Genomic DNA, 26,557 nt, shown 5'->3' with positions numbered 1-26,557 from the left:
CAGTTTGGGGAGCAGCAAGAGGGACTAGTGGGCAGGATCAAGAGATATGTTTGGGGGTCACCCCGTGGCCGAGTGGTTGAAGTTCCATGCACTCTGCCTTGGCAGCCTGGTTTCACAGGTTCGGATCCCAGGCGCAGACCTACTCCATTCATCAGCCATGCTGTGGAGGCACCCCACATACAAAATAAAGGAAAAATGGCACAGATGTTAGCTCAGGGCTAATCTTCCTCACCAAAAAAGAAGAGAGAGAGGTCTATTTGGACATGTTAATGAAGAGATGCTTATTAGATGATATGTAATAAGTGCTCAATAAACATTAACTCTTGCATCATTACACTAATGCAGTGTTAGAAATCTGGTAACTGAAAACTAACTTTTAGTGCACAGAAGAAGCAAAGGTAGTATGAAACCCATGTCATATTTTACCAAGTCATTATCAAGAAAAATAAACTATAACCAGGTTACTAAGTATATAACCTATAGGTAAACTTCTACAGTCATAATTCAGTATGTATACACTATAAAATTTTAGAAATTAAACACTTGAATACCTACCATTTTGCTTTGATGATTTTACAGGTTTGCACAAATATAATTGAGAAAAATGCAAACCCTGAGTGGAATCAAATTGTTAATCTTCAGATCAAGGTATGGCTTTCTTTTCTTTCAGAAAAAGTAAGAATACTTACGTTAATAGTTACTGAATAAGTGGAGAAATAACTGCTTTTTGTCTGTTTCTTTTTAACAGTTTCCTTCAATGTGTGAAAAAATAAAACTAACAGTATATGACTGGTGAGTTAAAAAATGGACTTGTGTCAAATTCAGAATGAAAGAATTAAACATTTGGATTTGAGGACCATTACTCTAGAGGGTCTAACTCCTGCTTCTCAGTATGTTGGCTTTTCTTCCAGAGGGAAGGGATAAACTGCTCCTGGAATCGGGTGTTTTCTTTAAAAATAGTGGTATTATTACAGAAAAGCTTTGGCTATCTTGGTTCAACTGCTCATAAACAAAAGAAGGGAAAATGATCTGAAAATGTCCCAAGAAAAGAAATCAAGGCTTTAAATATCACTAGGCTGTCCAAAATAGACTTCAGAAATGCAGTAAACAATTTCTTGGGGAGAATCACCAGAACATTCTGAGAGCTATTCTCTGTTATTGTTAGAAACGAAAACGGGCAGAGCTACCTATCTGACTGAACACAAAGGAATTTCATTGAAAGGTTCTGGTTGGAATTTTTACTAGACCAACCTCCTAGTGCTGATTGGCCATAATGAGGCCATTCTGGGGTATGTTCCAGTTGAATGGAGCATTCAGTTGGTAGCTGTTTGCTCCATGAGAGTGGAAATGACAAATGTTATTATCATCGTTGTCGTCGTCGTCATCATCATCATCTGTGTTTATTATGGTGTTAGCTGCTGACTTTGGAGCATTAGTAAGTGCCAGGTGCTGTGCCTCATGCCATACCTACATTATTTCATTTAGTCTTTAGAGAAACCCCGTGGAACAGAGACTATTGTTAGTTCATTTTACAGATCAGGACGCTGAGGCTTAGAGAAGTCAGGTAACTTGCCTACAGTCACTCAGATAGTAAGAGGCCCACTTGGACCCCCACCTTGTCTGGCTGTGGTTTTTCCTTTGGCCCAGTGTTTTTGACTTTCATGTCAGTACCCTCTTGGTACTCTGGCAACAGGGGGCTTTGGGAGGAGGGGAGTGCGCTTCATTTTGTCCAATGACCACGTCATGGTTAATTGAGGGCCGTGAAGTGGCCTAAAGACAGGATGCCTCTTGCAATGAGTGTGAGCTACTTTTAAGGCACTTGGGACCCTCTGGCAACATTCTGAAGATGCTCCAGGGTCCTCAGGAAGCCTTAGGTGTGTGGGGTTTGAACTCTACATGGCTCAGGTGAACACTCTGGCCTACAGGCTCTGCGTTGGGCTGATTGCTGATCAAACCATCTCAGAGTTGCCTGTGGTCACTACAAATGTGGGTTTTTTTCTATCCTAGTCTTCCCTCTCCAAAGCAATAGTGTGGATTAGAATGCACAGAGGGACCCTATTTGACTGCAGAATCCTTAGATCCAGATCTTAGGTGACATACCCTGTAGGGCATTTGCACAACTGAGGGAAAGCTAAGGATCCTTTAAATGTAGTCTAGACCCTTCTGGATGGACAGAGATGATGCAAAACCCATTTGTGTGGCTTAATACCCATAAATAAAATTTTTTCTCATGCAAACTGTTTAATTAGTCACTTTCTGTAACTTAATATTATTATACTGTATAATGCATAACATTATATATACCATTTGTAATATATAATATTAGTATAGTAGATAATAATATTATACTGTAGTATATTCCTTCCTCAAAATACTGAACATTTTCTCCCTCCCAAGGGGTCCTAAACTTCAGAGTGGGTGTGCCACCAAATGGAATAAAGAAGAGGAGGAATTAAACAGAGAGAATGTTATTAGTGTAAACCTTTTTTTTTTTTGAGGAAGATTAGCCCTGAGCTAACATCTGTGGCCAGTCGTTCTCTTTTTGCTGAGGAGGATTGGTCCTGAGCTAACATCTGTGCCTATCTTCCTCTATTTTATATGTGGGATGCTTGCCACAGCATGGCTTGATAAGCGGTCCATAGGTCTGCAACTGGGATCCAGGCCAGCGAAGGCCAGGCCGCCAAAGCGGAGCACGCGAACCTGACCCCTACGCCACCAGACTGGCCCCTAAACCTTATTTTTACACCCACTCTTTCATGAGTTAGGCTCACAGATTCTCTCAGATACCCATGGAAAGACAAACAAAGTTGTACATACTTGTAGTGGGCAAACTTGTTCCTACCACGTAGATAAGATTTAGGTTCCAAGCAAGCAGCTGCAGTCAGAAAAATAGTGTCTATCACACAGTAGGTGCTCAATAAATATTTGAATTGAATTGAAAGGGAATTTTTCTCCCTATGAAGGACCCTTAGATATAGCCCGTTGTAGTCATTAAACCATCCTAGTAATTAGTATGAGCGTGATAAAATAAGATACGTGCACTTATTCTACATAATGTGATTGCACCATACTCATCATGCAATGTGCCTGTAATTGATGCATTCATTTTATGACAATGACATTGAGTGTGGCCATGGACAGATTCCTTGACCTCTGTGAGATCTGTTTCCAGAGCTGAAATGAGTTGTCTGACTAGATCTGTGTTTCTCAAAGGGTGGTTGGAGGACCATATGCATCAGAATCAATTGAGATATGTACTTGTTATAAATGGAGCCTCTTGTTCTCCACTCCTGCTTTTATTGAATCAAAAGCTTGGATCGGAGATGAGAGTCGGGAGCTTCCAACTGACTTTTAAAGTGCAGTAAAGCTCGAGGCCCACGGTACAGGATGATTTCTAAGGTCTAGGGTCTTTTCCAACTCTGTCTTATTATTGTTGAAATGAAAATGTATCCTCACAGGTGGAGGCCTTAACCTGTTCTTTTACACAGGGACCGGCTTACCAAAAATGACGTAGTTGGAACAACATATCTATACCTCTCTAAAATTGCTGCCTCTGGTGGGGAAGTGGAAGGTAAGTTAAGCAGAGCTGGAATAAAGTGAGAACTTCTGGAGAAGAAATGAACTGAGGTAGCCACCTGGCAATAGACTGGATTTCTTAAAAGTCAAATGTGATTAGCATAGTCAACCATTTCAGTGATGTTTTGGTTATGACGAGCAAAACAATTAATAATCAAGGCAACGAACACTTTGAAGACTTTAGCTTTCTTATTCCCATCCAAAACCTCTTTTCCAGTAGCTGTTTTATAAATTTTTGAGTGTCAATACAGAGTGCTAGCACTATGTTTTTTTAGAGTGGCATTGACCCAAGTCTACCCAAATATAGAGTAATATTCCTTCTCAACCGACTTCTTTGGCAAGAATAAGGAGGTCAAATGGAAATAAACCATGTAGACACTACTCCCTAAAATAATGTGTATTTTGTTTTCATGCATTTCATGCTAAGAGACATTGATGATCAATATACTTTTCTTTTTGTTGTTTTCCACACTGAGAACTAATTGCCTCTACCTGACATTATGGTTCTGTGCATATGTCACAAATTGTAACAGGGAATAAAGGAGAAAACTTTCGATGGTAAGAGAAAAAATTTAATGCTAACACAATAATATCAGCAACTTATTTTTTGTTACCAAAATAAAAATAACAAAAATTCTTATAATTGCCAGTAGGTTAAACATATTGAGTAAACTGAGAGAATTTGAGACAAAATTTTGTCTTGGGAAACCTAAGGTTCCTCTCTTCTTCATCTTGATTAAGAGAGGACTTTATAGGTTTTAAAAAATTGTGTTGTTAATCCAAGCAGTAGATAGCATGAATAAGAACTTGAAGAGAATAGAGATATGGTGAAGAAGATACAATTTTCCTCTCTCAAGAAGAAAAAAGAAGGCAATTAGAAATTCTAGGAAAAACAAAGAGCTGAACAAAGAAGATATAGTTCAAATAGAAAGTCATGTGTGGCTTTTTTTTAAGCAAATGGTAGAAGGTAAGAAAGAGATTACATCTGAAGATTCCCGGCTAAGTGGCATAGGGCACCATGTTGCTAGAACTGTGACAAAGGAAATGTAATTACAGCTCTCGTTTTCTCTGCAGGGAACAGTATTTATATGGTTGTTATAATGTAAGCGCTATTAACAGTTTTTTAATTTTTTATTAAACCTGTAGTTAAAGTTCTGAAGAGAATGTAAATGTCATTGCCCATTACAACGTAAAAGTAGAAGAACAGAAGATAGAGGTTGGAAGTAAAAGGAGGAAGAGGAGTTGGGGGACGGGGAGGCTGCTACTGGCCTCTTCTTATCAAGTGAGGAATCCAGATATAAAGACTAGATTAAATCATTGGGTAGAGAAAGACTAGATTAAATCTGTTGGTTAAAGGTAACCAATAGAGTAATTATAAGTCTTGCTATAACTGTATAGAGGGGAGGGCAAAAATTACTTAAATTCATTTGTCATTAGCTGGAAGTCATTAAAAAGATAATTATTAAAGAGATATTGGAATAAGCGTTTTCCTTAGTGACATGGTGGTAACATCCAGGAGAACTAAAAACAGAAATTGTTACAAGCAGTTTCAGCCCCTGTCTGTGAGGCCTTCTCTTGTTGCAGGCCCTGCAGACAGTCTGTTACAGGGCCTCAAAATAACAATGAGCAGCAGGCATCCCCCAAAAGAGAGAAATCATGTACCATAAACTATACAAACCATAAACTACACAACCTTAGACTAAATTAACTTGGATTTTCTGGCCTTGATCCCAGCTAAGTCCGATCCAGGACGAGTAAACGTTTTGTTAACAACATGAGCTGTAGCGACTTCAGCAGGCCTCCTTTGACTGTGGGAAGCTAGTTCTCAGAGGCCCGCTGCCTTGGAGCTGGTGAGAGGTTGGGTTATTTCATGTGGCGATTCTGCCAGTGGTCACAAAGTTTTGAGCCATTTTGCATTTAACCGGCGAGATTTGTATAAATTATAAAAAGGTCATGTGATTTGGGTCTGGATTTGGGATTTTTCTGGTGTTGCTAAACCACTTACCTAGCACTGGATTGGGTTAACTTTTTCAATGTCTCTTTTATAATGCTCATGTTTCTCTTGTTTAACCAGTCATATTTTTACTACATAGATTTCTCATCCTCAGGATCTGGGGCTGCATCATATACAGGTTTATGCTTTGTCATTTTGCTATCTTCTAGATTTTCCTGATTACTGTTATCTTACTAAGATTTTATCAATTGATTGCCTTTAGAACCTTTTTTTTGTTGACATGTTGCTGTCTTAGAAAGAGTTCTGCTAGAATATTAATTTTCTGTCAGTGCTGTATGGTTGTCCAGTGTGGCTAAGCTTAAAACAAATGTGCTAACCAGGCTTTGCTACAGGCCTCGTGTTTTCACCTAAATGCATACCATCCTATTTGGCTTCATTGTAAATAATTGTCTATGAGATATAACATTTTTTTGTTCTTGTTGTTTATGTTTTCCACTTTATACCTTGAAGGTCTTCGTCTTCTAAATATGAGGGATCTTAACATGTCCTTTGGTTTGCACAGCGCTCGCCATTCTTTGCAAGTTTGCTCAATGCTCTCACACTGACCATCACAACTCTCCTAGGGCAGATGTTGTTGTTCCCCTAATAGATGAGGACTCTGAGGTGTAGAGAGGTTTGTCACCTATCAAATAAGCATGGTCATCCCTGCCATGCTAATCACCCAGGGCTGCGGTGAGAGGAAAAAGAGATACTGCATGTGAGAAAGCTTTGCAAACTGAAGCTCTGGGTACATATAAAGTGTTATTGACTGCCTTTAGGTAATTGCATAATGCCTCATTCTTATTGTTTTTAAAAACCAATCCTATTATCTTATAATCAAACTTTATATGAATATTAAGTAGTCCTTAGTTTTGTAGTGAACTTGGCAGATTCAGTAACACTTTGTTATTCATTTGATCAACCAATCAATGTATATTTATATGGTAGTACTCCATGATAGAATCAGTGTTTAGGAAGTCAAAATAAAACATGGGGCTGGCCCCAGGGCCTAGTGGTTAAGTTTGGTCCTCTCCGCTTTGGTGGCCTGGGTTCAGTTCCTGGGTGTGGACCTACACCACTCGTTAGTGGCCATGCTGTGGTGGTGACCCATATACAAAATAGAGGAAGATTGGCACAGATGTTAGCTCAGGGCAAATCTTCCTCAAATAAAAAGAAAAAAGAGGAAGATTGGCAACAGATGTTAGCTCAGGGTGAATCTTCCTCAACAACAACAACAACAAATTTAAAAAATAAAATAAAACAAGCCTGAATCCTGCTCCCCACCACTCCTGAAAAAAATTTATAATGTAGTCACAGATATAAGCGGCTATTTAAGGTTCAAAAACTAAAATATAAAGTGATCATTTATGGAAGTCCAAAGGAGCTTCAGGGAGATGAAGGAGGTTTGGAAAGTACTGTTTGAAAAGTAGGCTGTAGCTAGCCCAGAGGAAAATCTTGATATCCAGGCTAAAGAATTCCCAGGAGACCATGCTGAGACATGAGCACATAGAAGGAAAGTTCTCCATGTTAATGCATTACCACACAAGTCAGAGGGCTTAAAATACTGGAAAAGAGATTTGGTTGGACAAAAAGAATTAAGCTCTTGATATCAGGGTGACATGCAGTAGACCATTATTGACAATTTGTGTCTCCATCTTTGGAAATCTTTAATGAAAAGCAAATATTCATGACAAACAACACAAAAGTCACCCATGGGAACTGGGTGGAGGTGAAGTGGAACTAGACCAGAGGAATGGATGGTGTGGTGGAAGGTGCCCTTGTCTGAACCATGGAACTCAAGATCTGGGCCTAAATATGTCATCTTGAGGGACCTTTGACAGGTCACATCACTTTTGTGGGCTTCAGTTTGTCCATCCATAATGTGACATGACTAGAGTGCAAGAGTTTCAATGTCCATTCCTACTTGAACATTCTGCAATTCAACTTCTAGAAATGACTTCCTTCTCTCACTATGGATCTCTGCTTTAATCCTCTGTTCCCACCCAACACTCCTTCCCTCACAACAAAATATTCCAGCACAAGAAGTCTAAACCCTGCTTATTCATGATCAATTAGTCAATTTTGCAATGTTCCATATGGCAGAGTAGATGAAGCCAAACCAATTTACACATTCAGATATAATAATCATTCATTTCATCCTGCTCATTTAGTAACATGGTAACATGATCCAGAGGAATCTCTGTTGGAAAAACTCTTGGTGACTATTTGAGTTTCACAAGAGATTTCCAAGCAGGTGTGAAATGTGGCACCCCAGGGTTTTACCAAGCCTCACCCTTGGGCTATCAGTTTTTACTTTCTTGCATTTTAATTTAAATGTTCCCTTTATTGTCTCTCTTCACTGAGATTGTAGTTCAGCTAATTTCTGCCAGTGTGCATGGTTCCTACCTGTCTTCAAAAGTACCCAAGCCCATATACACATGCAGGAGAGCCTCAAATAATGAAAAAGATTGCAAAGCATATGTCTAAACAGTTTATCAACTGTTTATTAATAGGTCTTCTGCTCAGCTGCTACTCCCCATTTCTCTCTCTCCCTTAGTTTTAAGCATAAGAGTTGGAAAGGGCCGTGGAGGTGATCTGGTCAACCTCTCGTCCATAGCAGGAATTGTCTTGGTGACATCCTGAAAGACAGGCTGAAGTCTTGGCCTCAACATTTCCTCTGTCCCTAATGTAATCTGTCCCATTGTTTGACATAGCTAATTCCTAAAAAGATCTTCCTCACACTGAGTGAACCAAAGTTGGTCTCCTTATAGCTTTTACCAGTGATCCTTATTCTGCTTTTGGAGACAAGTCCATCCCTCTTCCATATGGGAGCCATTCAGGTGGTTAGGGGCAGTCCTTACATTTCCCTGTCTTCACCCACAATCTCTCTTTGGCTCCACTATTTCCTTACATTGCCCTCAGTGCCCCTCACTGGGGAGTAGTCCTGCTAAGAACACATAGGAGAAATACAGAGAATATTGGATGCTCATCAGAGGTAGAGTGTCATGAATGGAGACTTCATGTTGCTTATGAATATGATATGGTCTTCTGACGATAGGCAGGCAGTTCAGTGTTACATATAAAAATTTTAAATGGTTGGTATTGTTAACAGCATCTTCCAGATTTATACTAACTACTTGAGACTAAATGACATTTTTGGGAAACAAGTAGAGTTAATCTGATATATATCATTTAAATGACTTTCCCAAACAATATAGTTTTTTACCAATGACATGTTTAATACAATGCCAATTATAAACTTGCAAAAAATGTGAAAATCAACTTGAAAGTCTTATTATTCTTTCATTTGAATAGCATTATCTTTTTGTAATAACATAAGTTTACCTGAACTACTCCAAAAATGTTTATTATTTAATGCTTTATAACAATAAGAAAAGGGAAATATAGCAAGTCTTACAAGTGCTTATAATTTGCTCTAATACGACTAACTCACAAAATGGAGGAAATTAGTCTCACCCGGCTAACTAATAACTAATATTTATTTCATTCGATGGAGTGTTAAAAGCCTAAAATCTAATGATGATCTGATCTCTCAGCAAATACAGGAGAAACAGAGGTGGGCTTTGTTCCAACATTTGGACCTTGTTATCTGAACCTTTACGGAAGTCCCAGAGAGTACACGGGATTCCCAGACCCCTACGATGAGCTAAATACTGGAAAGGTTAGTTTCTCAATTAAGGTTTGTTAATAATGAGCACTGGTAAATGTGGTTCCTTCTTATAGGAATATAGGTTATAATTAAGTCTCATATTTAGGGGACCCCACTGCCCCATAGACCCACCATATTACTTATCAAGTGTTGAAGGATAGATGTCTCAAGCTCCTCAAGCCTTAGAATGCAAGACTAGGAAAGGATCATGGAGATCATCTAATTTGGTGGTAGCAAATACATAGTATGGCCATTCTCCCACTCCTATGCTTCGGACATATGTCAGTAATCAGTGTTGGCTCGCCTTCCTAATAAGCAAATGTGCTGCCTCAGAATTCTGTCCAACACCATTTTCTAGGAGTTTAGCAAATGATTGGAGGTGACATGCCTGATGAACTCTTTGCTAGCCCTGATCTGATCCAAACTCTTCATTTTATAGGTGAGGACGTGGAGGCCCACAGATGCGAAGTGCTCTTCCCACCACATTAGAAGCCAAAGTACTGTCTTTTAGTTAGCTCCCAAAGGCCAAGAAAGGGACTGAGGGAGAGAGAAAGCCCTGAGGAGGGGGAGGGCAGAGAACTGGCTGAGGAGGTGGAAGCCTTCTCTTCCTCTCTAGAAGATTCTATTGCCAACACTGCTGGGGATGATGGGAGGAGTATCCGCTATTCATCCTCATGCTTGGCCACACCCAGAACATCTTCCTCCTTTACTTCCTGTCTACTTGTGAGACTTGCTCTGGTTGCCAACATGGCAGCCTCCCTATTCTGAGACAAGGAGAAAAGGAGCCAAGTTAACGTAGATAAATGCAGAGCTGCTCTGCTGAAGTAGGATGAGGGGGACTTCCAGCCTCCTCTACCCTGGTCCTTGCCTCTGTGAATTGCTTCTGGATGTAGAGCATGGCTTGAAAGCCTTTGACCTCAGTCATGGCTAAGATCCCTTTTAGCCCTGGCTCCCCTGCCTCTCCTTGGGATCTTTCCTTATGTCATTGGCTCTTCCTTCAGATACTAAAGACCTGAATCCAGATGAGAGAGTTACTGACTGATTCACTTTGGAGGTTTTGGGCCATGGAAGGCGAGAGACTTTAAGTTGTAGCTGGATTAGCCTGACTAGAGAGACAGGTTCTTTTTGCTATTGTTTATGCCTAGAGGAATAACCCTGTGTTGTTGCCTTTCAGGGGGAAGGAGTTGCCTACAGAGGCAGAATCTTGGTTGAATTAAGCACTTTTCTTGAAAAGACACCACCAGATAAAAAGCTTGAGCCCATTTCAAATGATGACCTGCTGGTTGTTGAGGTAACTATTGGAGTGTGGATCATGCTTGGTATGGAAAGGAGTGTTTTAGAAGATTAGTGGGTGGGATGCCTAGTGCTGACTTGCCTGAGCAAGCAGGCCTGAAGGGTCAGCTGTGGCAGAGTAGATGAGAGACCTAAGTCCTAGCAAGTGCCCTTCAGTGCTCTCTTGATCCTTCTATGACACCCCAGTGGGGGTGATGAGACTTGCTTCATCTTTTGAGATGTTGATACCCTGCTGAAAACTTGCAAGAGCACCGATACTCCCAAAGTAGGTGGTCTGTTTGCTAACTGAGATTGGGCTGTCATGGGGAGGTGGCCGCAAGAGCCATCCCATATGGTGTAGGTGCCACCACTAGTCTTTGTCATTTTCAGAAGTAGCTGGTTTATCTCAGCCTCCTCAGCATGTGAGGGCTTGCTTACATTAATACCCACATTGCAACAGCTCTGAGACTCCATTCTTCTGTGAAGACAGGAAGTCTTCCAAGTTTACCTCCCCAACTATTTCTGAGAATCCCATGGTGATACTTATGTGTTCCAGAAATCTGAAATGTTTACAAGAGCAGCCAGTTCACTGATGCCCCACTGCCCAAGGCCACTTTTGCTGGGTTCCAAATCACATCCCCCCACCAACAAGCTTCCTCAAGCTGCTGCCCTCCCTCCCTTCACCCTCCATTCCAAGCACAGGTTAGGCCCTTCTCTTATTTCCCCACATTACATCAGAAACCAAACAGAAACTTTTAAAAAGCTTTTACTTCCAGGTCTGAGACCAGGGGAGGGAAACACAGTAAAATGCGTGACTTGAAGTGGCTGCTAAATGTGGCTGTTCTCAGAGAACGTGGGCTCAGACCAGCTTCCTGTCTCTCTCTAGCCTGACTTTTTGTGGCAGGGCTTGGCTCTCCATCCGCCCCAACCTCCAGTACCACCCTGTACACATCATCAAGTCAGAGTCTACATCCAACTGCCATGAGTTCCCAACTGAACAAGGGCTTTCTCCTTCCTTCTAGCAGTATCATGTCTGCCTGTCATAAGATCTGCCCCTTTCAGGATGATTGACAGGGAGAATATCCACTCCTTTTAGAGGAAAGGCTCACTTCTTCCCCAGAGCATTGTAGCCTTGCTCATTGACTCCGAAGAAGACAATTAACTGTATTAGGAGGTTAGAGTCCAAAGTAGTATGTTCTGGATTCTTCATTCTTGGCATGTTTGGAACATCAGAAGTCCAGTTCTTCTTGAGCTGCACAGATTTCAATCCACTTCCTTTATCCTCCTCTGTAGGAAGAGAAGACCATGTTGCACATTCTTCCGGAGGTTGCCTCTATTCCAACCCTGAGCCTCAGGAAAGAACACTTGCATCACCACAAGAGCAAGCCACAGGGCATCAGTCCAACTTCATACAGGGAAAGCAAAATTTTGCCCCCCAGATTAGCAAAGATTATAACATAGCCCTGGCTAAAACATGCACCTAACAGAAATAGAATGGTTGAATTCAGGTTATTTGAATTGTGAAAGAATCATGGTAGATATTTGCTTTATAGTAAATTTAAAGATCTATCAAAGGAATTTTCCTAAAGCAGGCAATGGTCTGCTTCAAATGTGAGTTCACGTCTCTACCTCTACAATCAGAAATTGCTTACCATTTTTAAGTCATCTTTTTCCAGTTTTTGTACATTAATGTATCCAATAAAAAATCTTAGGACAGATTTTTTTGCTGAGTCACCCTCTTAAACAAGTGGATATAAAGGCCAGATTATTATAACTCCTCATTGGGAGAGAACTCTTCAAGGAATTATCAAGTCACTCTCCATCACCCTACTCCTCATGCACCCAACTCCACTGAGATACAGACACACAAATAATACCATTTTGCCACTTATACCATAATGCCAATGGTGCCATAATGCCATTCTTGGATTTAGCGTTAATGGTTTTGACTACTCTTGAGTTATCCTAAAGTTTCTTCATGTGTAGTAAGGAGTGATTTTGCTGAGGTGTGAATTTGAATCAGATGTGCAGAGAGGCAGGTGTGTGAATGCTGGTGAGTGCCCCTAGCCAGCCATTGGGTCTTCTTGTCAGCGAGAGAGAGACTCTGTGGTTCTCTGTTCCCAACAGTGGTGCAGCAGCTCTCAGGGTCTAAAGGAGTCCACCAATGTTTTCAGTTGCTTTGCTACATTTCACGGAGGAAATGATAGAATATTGTGATGTTCTTGAATTCGGAGGTTTGTTAAGATCTCAGGAACACATTTCAGCAAATGATGAGTCTATCCTCCCTCGCAGATTCCATGAGTTTATGCTGTGGGATCACACAATGTAAACTCATTTTGTTTTGTTTTTCACTTGTTAAAGAGACACAGAGCCAAAAGCAACAGGTTCCCCCAGTCAATGAGGTCCTGGCCAGAGTCTTTCTATTCACCCCACAACACTATCAACTCTTCAGTACAGGAATTGCTATAGATCTTAAGGACAGACTAAGAAAAGGGAAAAAGAAGAGAGGGTGAGTGGAAAAATGGGGCAGCTTACATGCTATTTACTGCCAAGATTATGCAAAAAAATGGCTAGAAACCACCCAAAGGCCTCCATGGAAACACATGATGTTGGTGTGGGTGGTTATGGACTTGAGTAGTTACAGACTGGAGCTGGCTCTTGAAGATGTTGGTTGAAACTTAGGGTTAGGCAGAAATGCTGGCGTGGATTCTCAGCTATTCTGATGCCTCTTTACTTTGTTCCATCACCAGAACACAATTTAAGTCCACGATTCTTCTCTCTGTTTCAAACACCCATAATGGAGGGGAGGAGAGAGAAGGAAGGGAAAGAGGCCCAATGAAGTATAAAGGAAAAACCTTTTACTAACTAAAATGCAAAACCAAATTAGTTTTGTTTGCTCCAAAGAAACACATACAGGCAAAGAGGCTTATGTCATAAATTTAGTAAGAATAGAAGTAAAAAATAAAAACAGGGAGCCAACAGTATATACTGCCCAATATATACTGCCCACAGTATATGTCAACAATATAAAAGAACATCTTTTTATAACCTAAAATACAAAACAGAATTAATATATTTTGCTCCAAATAATTAAACCCAGAAAGCAAAATGGCTTGTATCATAAATTTAATAAAAACAAAAATGAAATATATAAACCAAAACCCCAACAACATTAAAAAGCAGGAGAGGAGCTGAGATTCTGAGGACGTACGCACACTTCCAGCCCCCAGGAGCCTGGTCAGAGAGTGAGATGAGCAGATTTGTGCAACTGTTGGGAGGATTTAATGAGAGTGGTCAACCTAGAACGTGGCCATGATCCTTGTCCAACTTATAAAAGTCCCGTGGTCTGGGTCGTATGCATGTAATGAAACTTTCTGGTAGAGCTGAAGAGGCTTCAACAAAAGGGCAACTTGGTTGCTGTGAAATAATAGAAAAAATACATATTGGTCTCTGCCTCCAGTTCTTGGCCCAAAGCTCCTAAAACCCTTGTAATTTCCTAAGTGATAAGAGCACTAGGAACATCTTTTGTTCTAATGTTTGATCTTTAACCCTGGTTCCTGACACTGAGCTCCTAAATCCCTTGGAATTTCCCAGGTAATAGGCAAGTCTTTTGTTCCAAGGAGGTGACTCTTGGTGGACGCCTGGATAGATTCAAGATGCAAGCTGGTCACCAGAAAGACCACGCCATGATTAGAAGCTTAGAACTTTCAGCCCCACCCAGAGGGGCTGGAAGTTGAGGTAATGATCAATTATGCCTATGTGATGAAGCCTCCATAAAAATCCCAGAAGTATGGAGATCAGGGAACTTCCGGGTTGGTGAGCACGTGGAGGTGCTGGGAGAACGGTGCACTTGGGGAGGGCAGGAAAGCTCCGCGCCTCTTCCTACATACTTCCCCACACATCTCTTCTATCCAAATGTTCATCTGTATCTTTTATCCTATCCTTTTGTAATAAACCAGTAAACAGTAAGTAAACTATTTTCCTGAGTTCTGTGAGCTGCTCTAGCAAATTAATCAAACCCAAGAATGGGAGTCATGGGAACCTCCGATTTAAAGGCAATTGGTCAGAAGCACAGGTAACAAACCTGGACTTGTAATTGGCATCTGAAGTGGGAGGTGGGGCACTCTTGTGTGTCTGAGCCCTTGACCTGTGGGATCTGACACTATTTCCAGTTAAATAGTGTAGAGGAGGAAGAAATTTTCCTGTACCCTTCTAAGTCTGGCTGGTCTAAGAATTAAATTGACAGAAGACAGGTGAACAAGAGAAAATCAAACAAAGTTTAATAACAAGTATACATAGGAGAGACCCAGGAAACCTGAGCGACTTGCCAAAATGACCAAAGCCATTTATAAATGGCTTGAATACCATCTTCAGCTAAAGACAAAAGACGTTAGGGGTAGTGGTTTGGGACTTCAAAGAGGAAGAAGGCACTTCACATGGAGGTGAAAATGCAGATGTTTGGCAAACAAATGTTTGCCATGCCCAGCAGAGACAGTGGGCATGGAGAAGACTCTGATCTCTAGGCCCCGCCACACTTATCCCATAGTCTTTACAAATATCTCTGGTGATAGCTCGGTTCCTGTTACAGGCCATTTATCTAAATTCTTTTAGGCAGTTAAGGGGGAGGTAACAAGAACTTTCTGAGTCTCTTGTTTCTTAGAAATAATCAGCCTATGGGGCTGGCCTGGTGGCACAGAGGTTTAAGTTGGCACGTTCCGCTTCTCGGTGGCCTGGTGTTCCCCGGTTCACATCCGGGTGCGGACATGACACTGCTTGGCATGCCATGCTGTGGTAGGCGTCCCACATATAAAGTGGAGGAAGATGAGAATGGATGTTAGCTCAGGGCTAATCTTCCTCAAAAAAATAAAAATAAAAAAAATAATCAGCCTAAAATAATTCTCATGTTAAAAAAGACACATTTGGGGGTGGCAAATTTTGTTCCCCTTCAATAATGTCAGAATAGAGTTAAATTGTAGAATGCCCAGCTGGGTGTCACAGAATTACTTGGTGCGGGAAAACCCCCCACCCAGCTGGGTGTCAAGTGTTGAGAGTGTGGCCATAGTGAGAGATAAAGGAAGGACACGGAAGAGGGAGGTGTTTTCACTCAGTTGTCAGAGAGCCCAGAGCTCTCCCATGTCCCTCGCATCTCTCCTGCTCTCCCGTCTCCCTAGAGCACAAGCCAGTCTGTTGCTCCGGATGGGCCTGGTCAAGAGATCCTGCAAGAGATGCAGCAGGGTCCTGCCTGGCTGCTTCGCTGAGGACTTGGGCAGGTAGAAGAGAAGCAAATGTTGCAGACTCAGCATTATTCAACCACCTGCTGGCTTCTGGAACCTCTGCCCAGCCACTGAAGGACCCCATTTTTTGTGTCCACCATCTAGGATCTATTTCTGGACCACTTCCCCCCTGCTCCTTCCCAATCTCTTTGTGTGTGACCTAACGTAGTTTGAGCTTGCATTCTCTCTCTTCTGCTCAGTTAGAACCTCCTTCAGGTCTGGCTTACATTAAGTGCTCAATAAATATGCTTGATACAGCACATTCAGATTTGTCTACCACCTCTACCGGTTGTCAGCCACTTTGTTGCAGGCAACAGAAGCTGAGGCTCCAGAGTTCTCCAACTGGTCTTGATTGTTCCTTCTTCTGTCCACCTCTTTGCGTCCTGAGGGCACAGAGGAAGTGAGAAAGAGCTGGGGGAAGGGCTGAATTCTCAATTGCACGCTCTGAGACAGCCTGGCTCTAGGGCAGGTGAGCAGATGGTAGGGGCGCCCCTCCTGGAGTCTGGACCCAAAAAGTGGTCCAAGGAGCTGCTCCATCTTCAGCAGCTTGCTCATAGTGTGTACCTACTCTATGGGGAATTGTGATGATGGCCAGAAGCTTGAATTATTACCTTAGAGCTCAGACCCTCCAGGGTGAGGGTCCTGTCAGGGCTTCTGCAGGTGACTCAAGTTATGCATGGGAAAATCCAGAGAGTTCTAATGGAATCCTGGCCTTGTGGAGGTGTGCAGGGCAGAGCCAGCCCAGCCAGAGGCGGCACCCCCATCCCTACACAGAGTCTCCTCACACACCTTCTCTCCTCTCTGCAGCCCCTGCGCTAACAGACAGCTCCAACTTAAAGACTGATGGCTTTTTTCTGGGCCTTGACTCAGGCCCTAAATTAGGTTTGACATTTTGCTCCTTCTCTTCTCTGATATAACCCTGGATGGTTTATAAAGAAGAAGTTATGCTGTATATGTAAACTCTGACTAATACAAATAACTTCCTACTTTGTAATTTTCACACAATTCAAACCAAATCCAGAATTTCCACAGTGTTCCTGAATCGTGGATAGTTCAGTAGGCTTATTTGTGGTTAGTTAAGGGGACTCCTAACAAGACATATGTCCCCCAAGCCCCTCTCTACAAAAGTGACTGTGGACTAAGGTAGGGAAGCTTTTAAATTCACAATTCCCAGGCAGAATCTTGGGAGGTGGGGCCCAGTTATATGTATATTTTAAAGCTCTTCAGGTAATTCAACATGTAGCTAAAGGTTGCAAACCAATGTTTTAGAGAGACTTTCAAGAAAGGTTGAGATTCAGAGCAGTTTCTGATGCAATCCTGTTGGAGGTTCCCATTATAACATGTCGAAACTTCCTTTAACCAAAATGGAGATTTCGTAATAGTGGGATGTCTCAGGGTTCTTCAGGACAATAAGCTACAGTTACTGTCAAATGTTCTTAAAATGGTTCTCAAGAACTTAAAAATAGAATTACCATATGATCCAGCAATCCACTGCTGTGGACAGTGGTCCCCCATTATCCGAGGTTTCACTTTCTGTGGCTTCAGTTACTTGTGGTAACTGGTAATTGAAATGGGCCCAAAAACATTAAATGGAAAATTCCAGAAATAAACAATTTATAAGTTTTAAATTGCGAGCCATTCTGAGTAGCATGATGAAATCTCATGTCCTCCCACTCCGTCCCACCTGGGATGTGAATCTGCCCTTTGTTCAGTGTATCCACGCTAAACACATATCTGCGCCACCCGCCCATTAGTCACTTAATAACGGTCTTGGTTATCAGATCCACTGTCGCGGTATCAAAGTGCTTGTATTCAAGTAAACCTTATTTTACTCAATAATGGCCCAAAGCACAAGAGTAGTGGTGCCGGCAATTCAGATATACCAAAGGGAAGCCATAACATGCTTCCGTTAAGTGGAAGGTGAAAGTTCTCAATAAGGAAAGAAAAAGAATCATATGCTGAGGTTGCTAAAATCTATGGTAACTTTTATTATAATGTATTGTTATAATTGTTCTATTTTATTATTAGTTATTGTTGTTAATCTCTTACTATGCCTAATTTATAAATTAAACTTTATCATAGGTATGTATGTATAGGAAAAAAATGGTATATATAGGGTTTGGTACTATCCATTGTTTTATGCAGCTACTGGGGGTCTTGGGATGCATCCCCTGCAGATAAGGGGGGACGACTGTATACCCAAAAGAATTGGGAGCAGGGACTCAAATGGATATTTGTACACCCACATTCATATCAGTATTATTCACGATAACCAAAAGGTGGAAGCAACCCACAAATTCTTCAGTAGATGAATGGATAAACAAAATGTGGTATATACATACTGTTAAATTAATTAAACAAGGAGGCCATTAGATTGAGGTGGCCCGAATGCCTTGACAGTCTACCTGAGCAAACCAAAACCTAAGCCTATAGATGCCTCAAAGTAAAGAAATGGAAACTGAAGGATGACAGATCACAAATAGCCAAATAGGCTTTCCCAAATTATGTAACCACTTAAGCTGTAGCCAATCAAATAATTTCCTTGCCTTCCTTCTGCAGCTGCTCTGTAAAAGTCTTTCCCCTAGCTCCTGCAGGTGGAACACTCCTAACCATTTCTGGTTTGGCACTGCCCCATTCCAATACACGTTTACTCAAACTCTTAAAATTTTTAAGATACTTCAGTTAATCTGTCAACAATACAATGCAGTATTATTCAGCCTTAAAAAGGAAGTAAATTCAGACACATGGTACAACACGGCTAGACCTTGAGGATGTTAAGCTAAGTGAAATAAGCCCATCATAAATAAACCAGGGCAAATATTGTTTGATTCCACTTATATGAGGTACTCAGAGTTGTCAAACTCATAGAGACAGAAAGTAGGTGGGAATGCAGAGTTAGTGTTTAATGGGTATAGAGTTTCAATTTTGCAAGATCAGAAGAGTTCTGTGCATGCATGATGGTGATGGTAGCACAACAATGTGAATGTACTTAAATGCCACCACACTGTACACTTAAAAATGGTTAAGACGGTGAATATTATGTTATGTGTGTTTCACCACAATTTAAAAAAAAAAAGAAGTTTTTGAAACGGTTGTCTGAGTACTTCTGTAAATGAATTACCACATTCTTACATCATACAAGCCAGAAGACCCACCCATGATTGTGATTTATTTTATAGAATAAAGGCCATGGTATGGATGAATAATGACAGAAAGGAAAATCAGTTAATAAATATCCTACAGGGAAGGATCAAGCAATTTTTATTAAATTCCAAGAGATGAAAGGTGTCACTACTTTACTACTTAGATTGTGGAATACAAATTGGTAGCAGGTAGCAATGGGATGGATAAAAGAAATACAACAACAAAAAAGTCATCATATGCCAAAGCTTGATACCTGTGTGGCCTCCAAGTCTCAAACTGAAAGACTACAGAGCTGGGAGTTCCTTCTCTAGGAGCTTTTGAACTAAACTTGCTATGGTGAGAAATTTGACAAGCAAATTGAGTATTATCACTTGTAGTTCTCACAGTTCACCAATAGAGCATATAGCCAATGTGGCTACGCTGTAGTAACCACTGATGTTCTCAGCCCCAAGCTGGGCAAGTGTATACGGAGACTGGGTGCTGTCAGGGAGGAGAAATTCCCCATTCTTGTGTTCTTATGGCTGGATTAATAATAAAATTAACAGAAGGCCAGATTAACAGAAGAAGAACCAAATTTAATGATGTATGTATTGAACATCATAGAGAAATGATGCTCGGAGAATGAACAAAGCAGGCAGTATATATATCTTTTACACAAAGAAACAATGAATATGTGAAGAATGACAGGACAAAGAAACTTAGGTTTGGGGTACATGATAAGAGAGGAATTTAAACAGAGTTTTGGCTTGAGGTAGCAGATTAGTAAAAGTAACAGGGTTTGTTTACACGGGCTTCTTGGCCCTCAATTTCCTGGTTCTGGTGATAAGGATGCCTGTCTCCTGATGTGGGGAGGGTATCTTTCACATGGGAGATTTATTTTTTGCTTTCAAGGGGAACAGAGAGAGAGGGTCAAAATGTCTTTTATTTGAATTGGCTGCTTCTCAAGTAACTTTAATTCAAAATACAGGCATACCTCACTTTATTGCACTTTGCTTTGTTGTGCTTCACAGATACTGTGTTTTTTATAAGACCCTTCACCAGCAAAAAGATTATGACTCACTGAAGTCTCAGATGATGGTTAGCATCTTTTAGCAATAAAGTATTTTAAAATTAAGATATGTACATTTTTTGAAACATAATACTGTTGCACACTTAATATACTACAGGATAGTGTAAACATAACTTTTATAGGCACTGGGAGACTAAAAAATTGTTGTGACTCGCTTTATTGCAATACTTGTTTTATTGTGGTGGTCTGGAACTGAATGTGCACTGTCTCGGAGATATGCCTGTAATCAGCATGCCATTGTAGGATATTTAGGGTGGTCTGCCCTGGGTCACGCCAGTACCAAAAGCAGTCAGCAACAGACTCTAGATCTAGATAACATTAAATGGCAGAATGCCTAGGACATCATAAAGTACAGCAACTTAAACCACTGCATGGCTCTGTTTGACTAAAGAGGGCAAGTTGCCCAAGATCAGTGGGGATATGATCTACAAAAAACAAGGGATGCCATCTGAGCAAGGATTTAGGGACAGGATGTGGATTCAAGAGAATTTATGTCCCCAAATGAAGGAAGACCTGAAGGGGTCATGGTCAATTCTTGTAGGCTTGTAGATACTCAATGTGGTCATTTTTGGACTTATGTTCAACTCCCTTACACACATATGCACTCAATAAACCAGTAGTTTAAAAAAAGAAAGAAAGAATATTTGATTTCTAGTTCAGAAAAATAAGTTCACCTGATTTCACTTATTTTTAAATCTGACATTGAAAGTCTTTATTGTTGTTTCTGATTAGAAAATTAATTCTTAAACAATTCAAACAATTAAAAATGTATAAGTTAGGAGTAAAGTTAGCCGTAATTTCTCTACCTTCCCTAACATAGCTACTGTCAACAATTTGATTTATGTTCTTCCAGACTTTCTTCATGCACATGCCAATATTAAAATATATATTTAATGGGTTTGCTTAAAAATATATCTTTTTCCCATGTTTGCGCATATGGATCTACCTAAGTCTTTTTATGAGCTTTCATTCCATTATAGGAATATAACATAATTTGTTGAACCAGTGGCCTATTGATAGTCGTTTGTATTGTTTTTGGTTTTTTCTCTATTCCAGTCAACACTGCAATGAACATCTTTTGCCCACCTGTGGGAGTACAAGGGGACTTGCTAGATCCAAGAACATTCTCCACTGGCATCTAATTCAGCGCTAATTATTAGGTTTAGAATTACATCTGCTAAAATCCACGTGTAAATAAGAGCGAAAGGAGTTTCACTGAGCCTTACATCTGCTCATCTTTTGTAGAAATATCAGCGAAGGCGGAAGTACAGTCTGTCCGCCGTGTTCCATTCGGCCACCATGTTGCAAGACGTTGGCGAGGCCATTCAGTTTGAAGTCAGCATTGGGAACTATGGCAACAAGTTTGACACGACCTGTAAGCCTTTGGCATCAACCACTCAGTACAGCCGTGCTGTATTTGATGGTAAGACTGACACTAACCATTCTGTCCTGTACGTGTTTACAGTGGGTGCACCACAGGCCCAGGAACATGCTGTGTATTTTTCCTCTGGCACCCGTCATCCCCAGCACATGCTTAGTGGAAAGGAAAAGTTTCGAATGGGGAAGAGAGTTGGTTGGAATTCAGGCGCCTTCAAGACTGGTCAAACCCAAGAAGTCACAGGCCCTTTGCTAGGGGCTAAACTCCGGTGCCCCTTCCCATGCCCAACTTTACACTGGCTCTGCTTTGTAAAGTCAAAAGATGGCAACTTGCTGAACACTGAGCTCCCCAAAACAGCTTCTACCCCTGCCTACCTCTGCCCTACCAGGCCCCAAATTGCTCTTAGATTGAGTAGTTCAAGTGGATGGGACTCTGGCTCAGGCACTGGAAAGTCAAGCTTCTGGTCGCTCTGTTACTCACCTTAGCCTACATCACTTAATTCTAACCTTCATTTTCTTTATCTTCTCCAGAGTTTCTCTGAGGATTTAATAGCTATATTTGAACAAAGATGGGTGAGAAACAGTCCCTGTTTTTAAGGAGCTTACATTCTAACGTATGAAATATAATAGAAGGCAGAGTGTGAGAAGATATTAACAAATGGAGTGAGAATATAGAGAAGGAATAGAGAAATTCTGATCAACTATCCCAACAGTATCACCATACTTTTACCTAATTTTTGTACAAGCAGTATTAAAATATAAAATGTGCTAGAAAATGTTGGCTAGTAGTTCTTAATCACTGTAAGGCTCTAAATAATACCAATCCCCATGTATTCTGCTAAGGCTTTTAAAAAACAAAAAAATATTTTTTTCTTGCCTCCTCCCAACAAAAATATTTACTTAGAATAATGGTTTTCAGGGACAAACACATACCATCTAATCTCCTATGCTCTTCTGCTTCCCTGTTATGTAATCATCAGTGATGTTCAGACACATGATCCTGAATCACTAAAAGATCCTGAGATTGTCATGCTTAGTTTACTAGGATATTTTAGGGAGATTTTTCAAAACAGGCTGAATGAATAGGAACTTTCTATCTATTCCTCAGTTGCTTAATTGAATAAAATTAAAGAACCAGAACACCCCAAGCATATGCATTAATCAGTAGCCTAGTTTGCACATTTCTTTAATAAACATGTTGTTTATTTTAAGTGTCCAATGTTCACTGACCCTCCATGTTCTATACCAGGGAACTACTATTATTACTTGCCCTGGGCTGACACAAAGCCAGTTGTTACCCTGACTTCATACTGGGAAGATATTAGTCATCGCCTGGATGCGGTGAACACTCTCCTAGTCATGGCAGAACGGCTGGTAAGTTTATCTCTTCTACATTTCCTTTTCACCAGACAGAGTGTATTATGTATTTGTTAGGATGCAGGTGAGGCTGCTATAACACAAGACCTAAGAATATAGTGGTAAGCAAGGTAAAAGCTATTTCTTTAGTAAGAGTTAGGTAGGTGATCCAAGGCTGGTATGGAGGTTCAGTTGTGTTGGGGACCCAGACTCTTTCCTCCTTGTTGCTCTGCCATCACTAAGGACTTGTTATTGTCTGCGTGGGAAAGGAAGCTCACTACTACTGTATCCACCCTCTCGCCTGAGGGGAAAAGGGGAAAACAGGGGGAGAAGATGACACAGGCCTTTTCCTTGAAGGCGAAGACCCAGAAGTCACACACTTGATTTCTACATATTTTCTATTGGCCAGAATCCAGTCATACAACCACATTTTACTACCAGGGTGTTGGGAAATGCAATCCTATGCCTGGGCAGACATATGGCCAGTTAAAAATTCTCTCAACTGTGGAAGAAGGAGGATGGATATTGAAGTGAAGAGATGCCACAATTTGTATGTGACGTGTGGTGTGGAAAGTGGTTCATTCCAATAGAAATATGCAGCCCTTACAGCTTTGCTGTTAAAGCAGTAAAAATCTCCACTGTGGGAAGAGGTGGGCTCAGAGGAACCAGCCCTGACATTTTCCACTCTTGCTGTAGACCAGAGGAACTTTCCTTGTTTGGAGGTTGAGGGCTCTCCTCTGGTGGAAACTGCATGGATGTGCTATCTGTGATTATCCATCCAGGTGACATTGATGAGGAAAAGGGGGACATGGTAGAGATATTTCTAATTATGTCAAAGATACTAAGTTACTTCTATCAGGTACTGATAAAATCCATCTGGTATTAATGTTTTAATATCCAAATTATATTAATACTATTGTTTTTTATAAGATCCAACCTCTTTCAGGGCTGGACCAAGACATGGAGGTCCTGGAATATAACTGATCTAAGACTGTGGCAAAATCTCAAAATATTATTTTATGTAATAAAGACAATGTTAAAGGAGAATTGTAGGTTTAAGTTAATTTAAGCATGACTGTTCACATAATAAAGCTAAAATTGATATGCAGTGTAATTGTGGTATTAATTTCCAATCCCCCATCTCAAGGGAATTGGCCACACCCCTATTCTAATTATGTTTTGGATGTTCTTCAGCTTTTTTCATCTTAGTTCTTCTCATTGGCTTTCTCCATTGACTAACCTATCCTGATTCCATGCTAATCTGGACAGGAGGGTGGCTTTCCATGATCAGGACTTTTGAGGGAGTGGTGGGCACTCCCTCAATCTGTCTGTTGGCAGATACTAAAAGTGACACAACAATGTGTTCTGGGCTTATCTTGTACTTTCCCTGCCTCAGCCCTGGAATCACCATTTCTCCAAGGAGTCCTAGTTCTTTTTAGTGGGAATGGCATGTAATCAATAAGATCTGGGTGTTAGAGCACTCGCTACAACTTAGATGTCATGGCTTCTGGGCCTTCTCAGCAGGCAAACTCGCACACGTACACACATGTATATATACAGGTATATTTATTTCTATGTCTGTCAATAGACGAAAACCAAAGAGTTATAAGGTCAGCTCCAATTCCATTCTAATATCACAGCATTTCTTCTAGTCTTCCTTATTTCTATTATTTTACTCATTTTTCAGTCACAAAATCCATAGATAAACCATTCTGAAAAAACAAACCTACTTACAGTTTGATATGTTTCTGGTTCTTTTTTTCCTTTAAACTGAGGGTATATAGTCAAAATATTGTATTCAAAAGTTGCTTGGGTTAATTCAGTGTAGTTTTGTTATTATTCATCTGAAATACAGTTAGGTTCATTTGTTTCTGTTTTCTATTCCATTTTAGAGTTTCTTCCCCCATCCTTGTTGGTTTTATTATATTTGCTTTTTGAATACATAAAATATTTACATGGTTTCAAAGGTCAAAGCTATATGAAAACGTTGTCCTATTACTTAAACATGTCAGTGTTGATTGCATTTTGAAGAAAAATGGTGCTAAGCTATGGTGAGCATGATTATGTAAATGTAAAAAGAAAAAAACCCTCTGGTTTTTCTGTTAAGCCTTTTTGTGTATTTTTTTCTTGACAATAGAAGTTAAACCTTTCCTGGGTATAACGACATACTGAACCATTACCAATTATTTCCTCTCTTTCCAAACTCTTCAGCGATCAAACATAGAGGCTCTAAAATCAGGGATACAAGGGAAAATTCCTGCAAACCAGTTGGCGGAGATGTGGTTGAAGCTGATCGATGAAGTCATAGAAGACACAAGGTATACTGGTCTTATTCACATTTCAGGATTCCCAGCCATGCTCCTCTCCCTAAACCGTAAGACTAGAAGAGCCTCTAGAATTGTTTCTACTGTTTGCCTGAAAAGTGAATTTGAATTAGTCAAACTTCTCAAAAGGCTGTCAATGGGAGGAGTCTCTGAATCCAGGAAAAGAAAAGCTCCACTTGCCGAGATCTGCCAGTTCTAAGGCAGCCTCATGCGGCTGGCTGATGCCCTTCTCCGGAGGCACCTCTCAGTGCAGCCTCCGGCGAGAGGTGGGGGGAGTGGGGCAGGGAACAGGAGTGCCGCTGCCTCCCATCAATCCTTGTATGTCCACCGCCCCAAGAAAGGTGACCCTTGGCTCCCACAGAGAACGAGATCTGAGGGTGCAACATCAATTTTACCATTCAGAACAACGTTCCTAAATCATAAACATATTTTTAGAACAGCGTTTTTGCTTGCTGTTTTACAGAACGCCTAACGAACACTCTGGCCAAGCCTCCCTTAGGGGAAGCCAGTAGATCTGACTTGAGCCAGAGAACCTTTCGTAACTGTGACTTGGGGAACCAGCTCAGATCTCTGGGCATTTGGAAATCAAAGGGGAAGTGATTCATTCCAAACATTGGTTAATAAAGCAGTGGACAGGGAAGTTCCGAAAGAAACCATGCTGAATACTTCTCTCAAGCAGCAAGAAGCAGGGACGTTATTCCCCTTCTGGGCTAATGCCCCAAGTCTCCATGTCTTCTTGTGCCTCCTAGTGGTTTAGCGAGGTATTTGAAATGCAGCTGAGGTCAAAGTACTGCTGGGCACTTCTTGAAACTCAATGGAATTTAAATCTAGGTCTTAAGAGGTCATGTCTTGCGGTCTCCTTATTTTATAGATGAGAAAACAGAGGCCCACGGAGGTGAAATGATGCATCTGATACCCAGGGTTGGGTTTACCGGTGCAACTTCTCTTCCTGCTACGTGTTTCACACAGTCAACATCTATTTATTGAAGGTCTCGTGTGACTTGTTGAGCTAACAGCTTCTGTTTATATTTTTGCCTCAAAGAATCATTCCAGGGTCTTAATCTTTCCAAAGCGTTGCCATAATTACCAATGTAATCAACCAGAAACATTTGGTAATACCTTTCACGTAGAAAATGTCTGTGAATTTTAAGGTTTGCTGAGCAAGACACAGATATATCTATTTAACTGTTTTTGAAGAATCAAATTGGAATCTTTATAACTTCGTGTAACAGAAAATCTGTATTTAAGGGAAGTCATGCTAGAATTTCCTTCATTTAGGAAACTGGGTGAAATTCAAAGCATTGGAAATTCTAGGTAGAGACAATGTGAGTAGAACTTCCTGGAATTGGTGACAACCTCAACCTGTGTCCCCACCAGCTGCCGAGGGGAGAGGGAAACCCTGACAGAAGAAGGCTAATTCTGGCCCCAGCTCAGCATTCTAGACTTCTCATTTTGAATGAGATCTTGGCCTACATAAGTAGTTCTTCACCTTTTAGGAGTTCA

At 40.8% G+C, this 26,557-nt stretch overlaps 1 protein-coding gene across 3 annotated transcripts in view; it reads left to right on the top strand.

Annotated features, from left to right (window-relative positions):
* Window positions 1–26,557, top strand: part of MYOF (myoferlin) — a 152,592-nt gene that overhangs the window by 66,544 nt on the left and 59,491 nt on the right. For 2 of the 3 annotated variants that reach the window (XM_046654929.1, XM_046654931.1), the window contains 9 exons: window positions 580–648; window positions 749–792; window positions 3,489–3,571; window positions 5,670–5,708; window positions 9,127–9,251; window positions 10,414–10,530; window positions 21,243–21,420; window positions 22,624–22,748; window positions 24,942–25,048. In XM_046654929.1, the coding sequence (XP_046510885.1) occupies window positions 580–648; window positions 749–792; window positions 3,489–3,571; window positions 5,670–5,708; window positions 9,127–9,251; window positions 10,414–10,530; window positions 21,243–21,420; window positions 22,624–22,748; window positions 24,942–25,048 (887 nt within the window). The remainder of the gene's footprint in view (window positions 1–579; window positions 649–748; window positions 793–3,488; window positions 3,572–5,669; window positions 5,709–9,126; window positions 9,252–10,413; window positions 10,531–21,242; window positions 21,421–22,623; window positions 22,749–24,941; window positions 25,049–26,557) is intronic. The other variant, XM_046654930.1, reaches the window with a different exon arrangement.

The sequence above is a fragment of the Equus quagga genome, chromosome 2 (genome assembly GCF_021613505.1).
Source record: "Equus quagga isolate Etosha38 chromosome 2, UCLA_HA_Equagga_1.0, whole genome shotgun sequence".
In the NCBI taxonomy this organism is placed as follows: Eukaryota; Metazoa; Chordata; class Mammalia; order Perissodactyla; family Equidae; genus Equus; species Equus quagga.
Note: the sequence above shows the minus strand (reverse complement) of the source record. Positions and strands in the feature narration are given on the sequence as shown.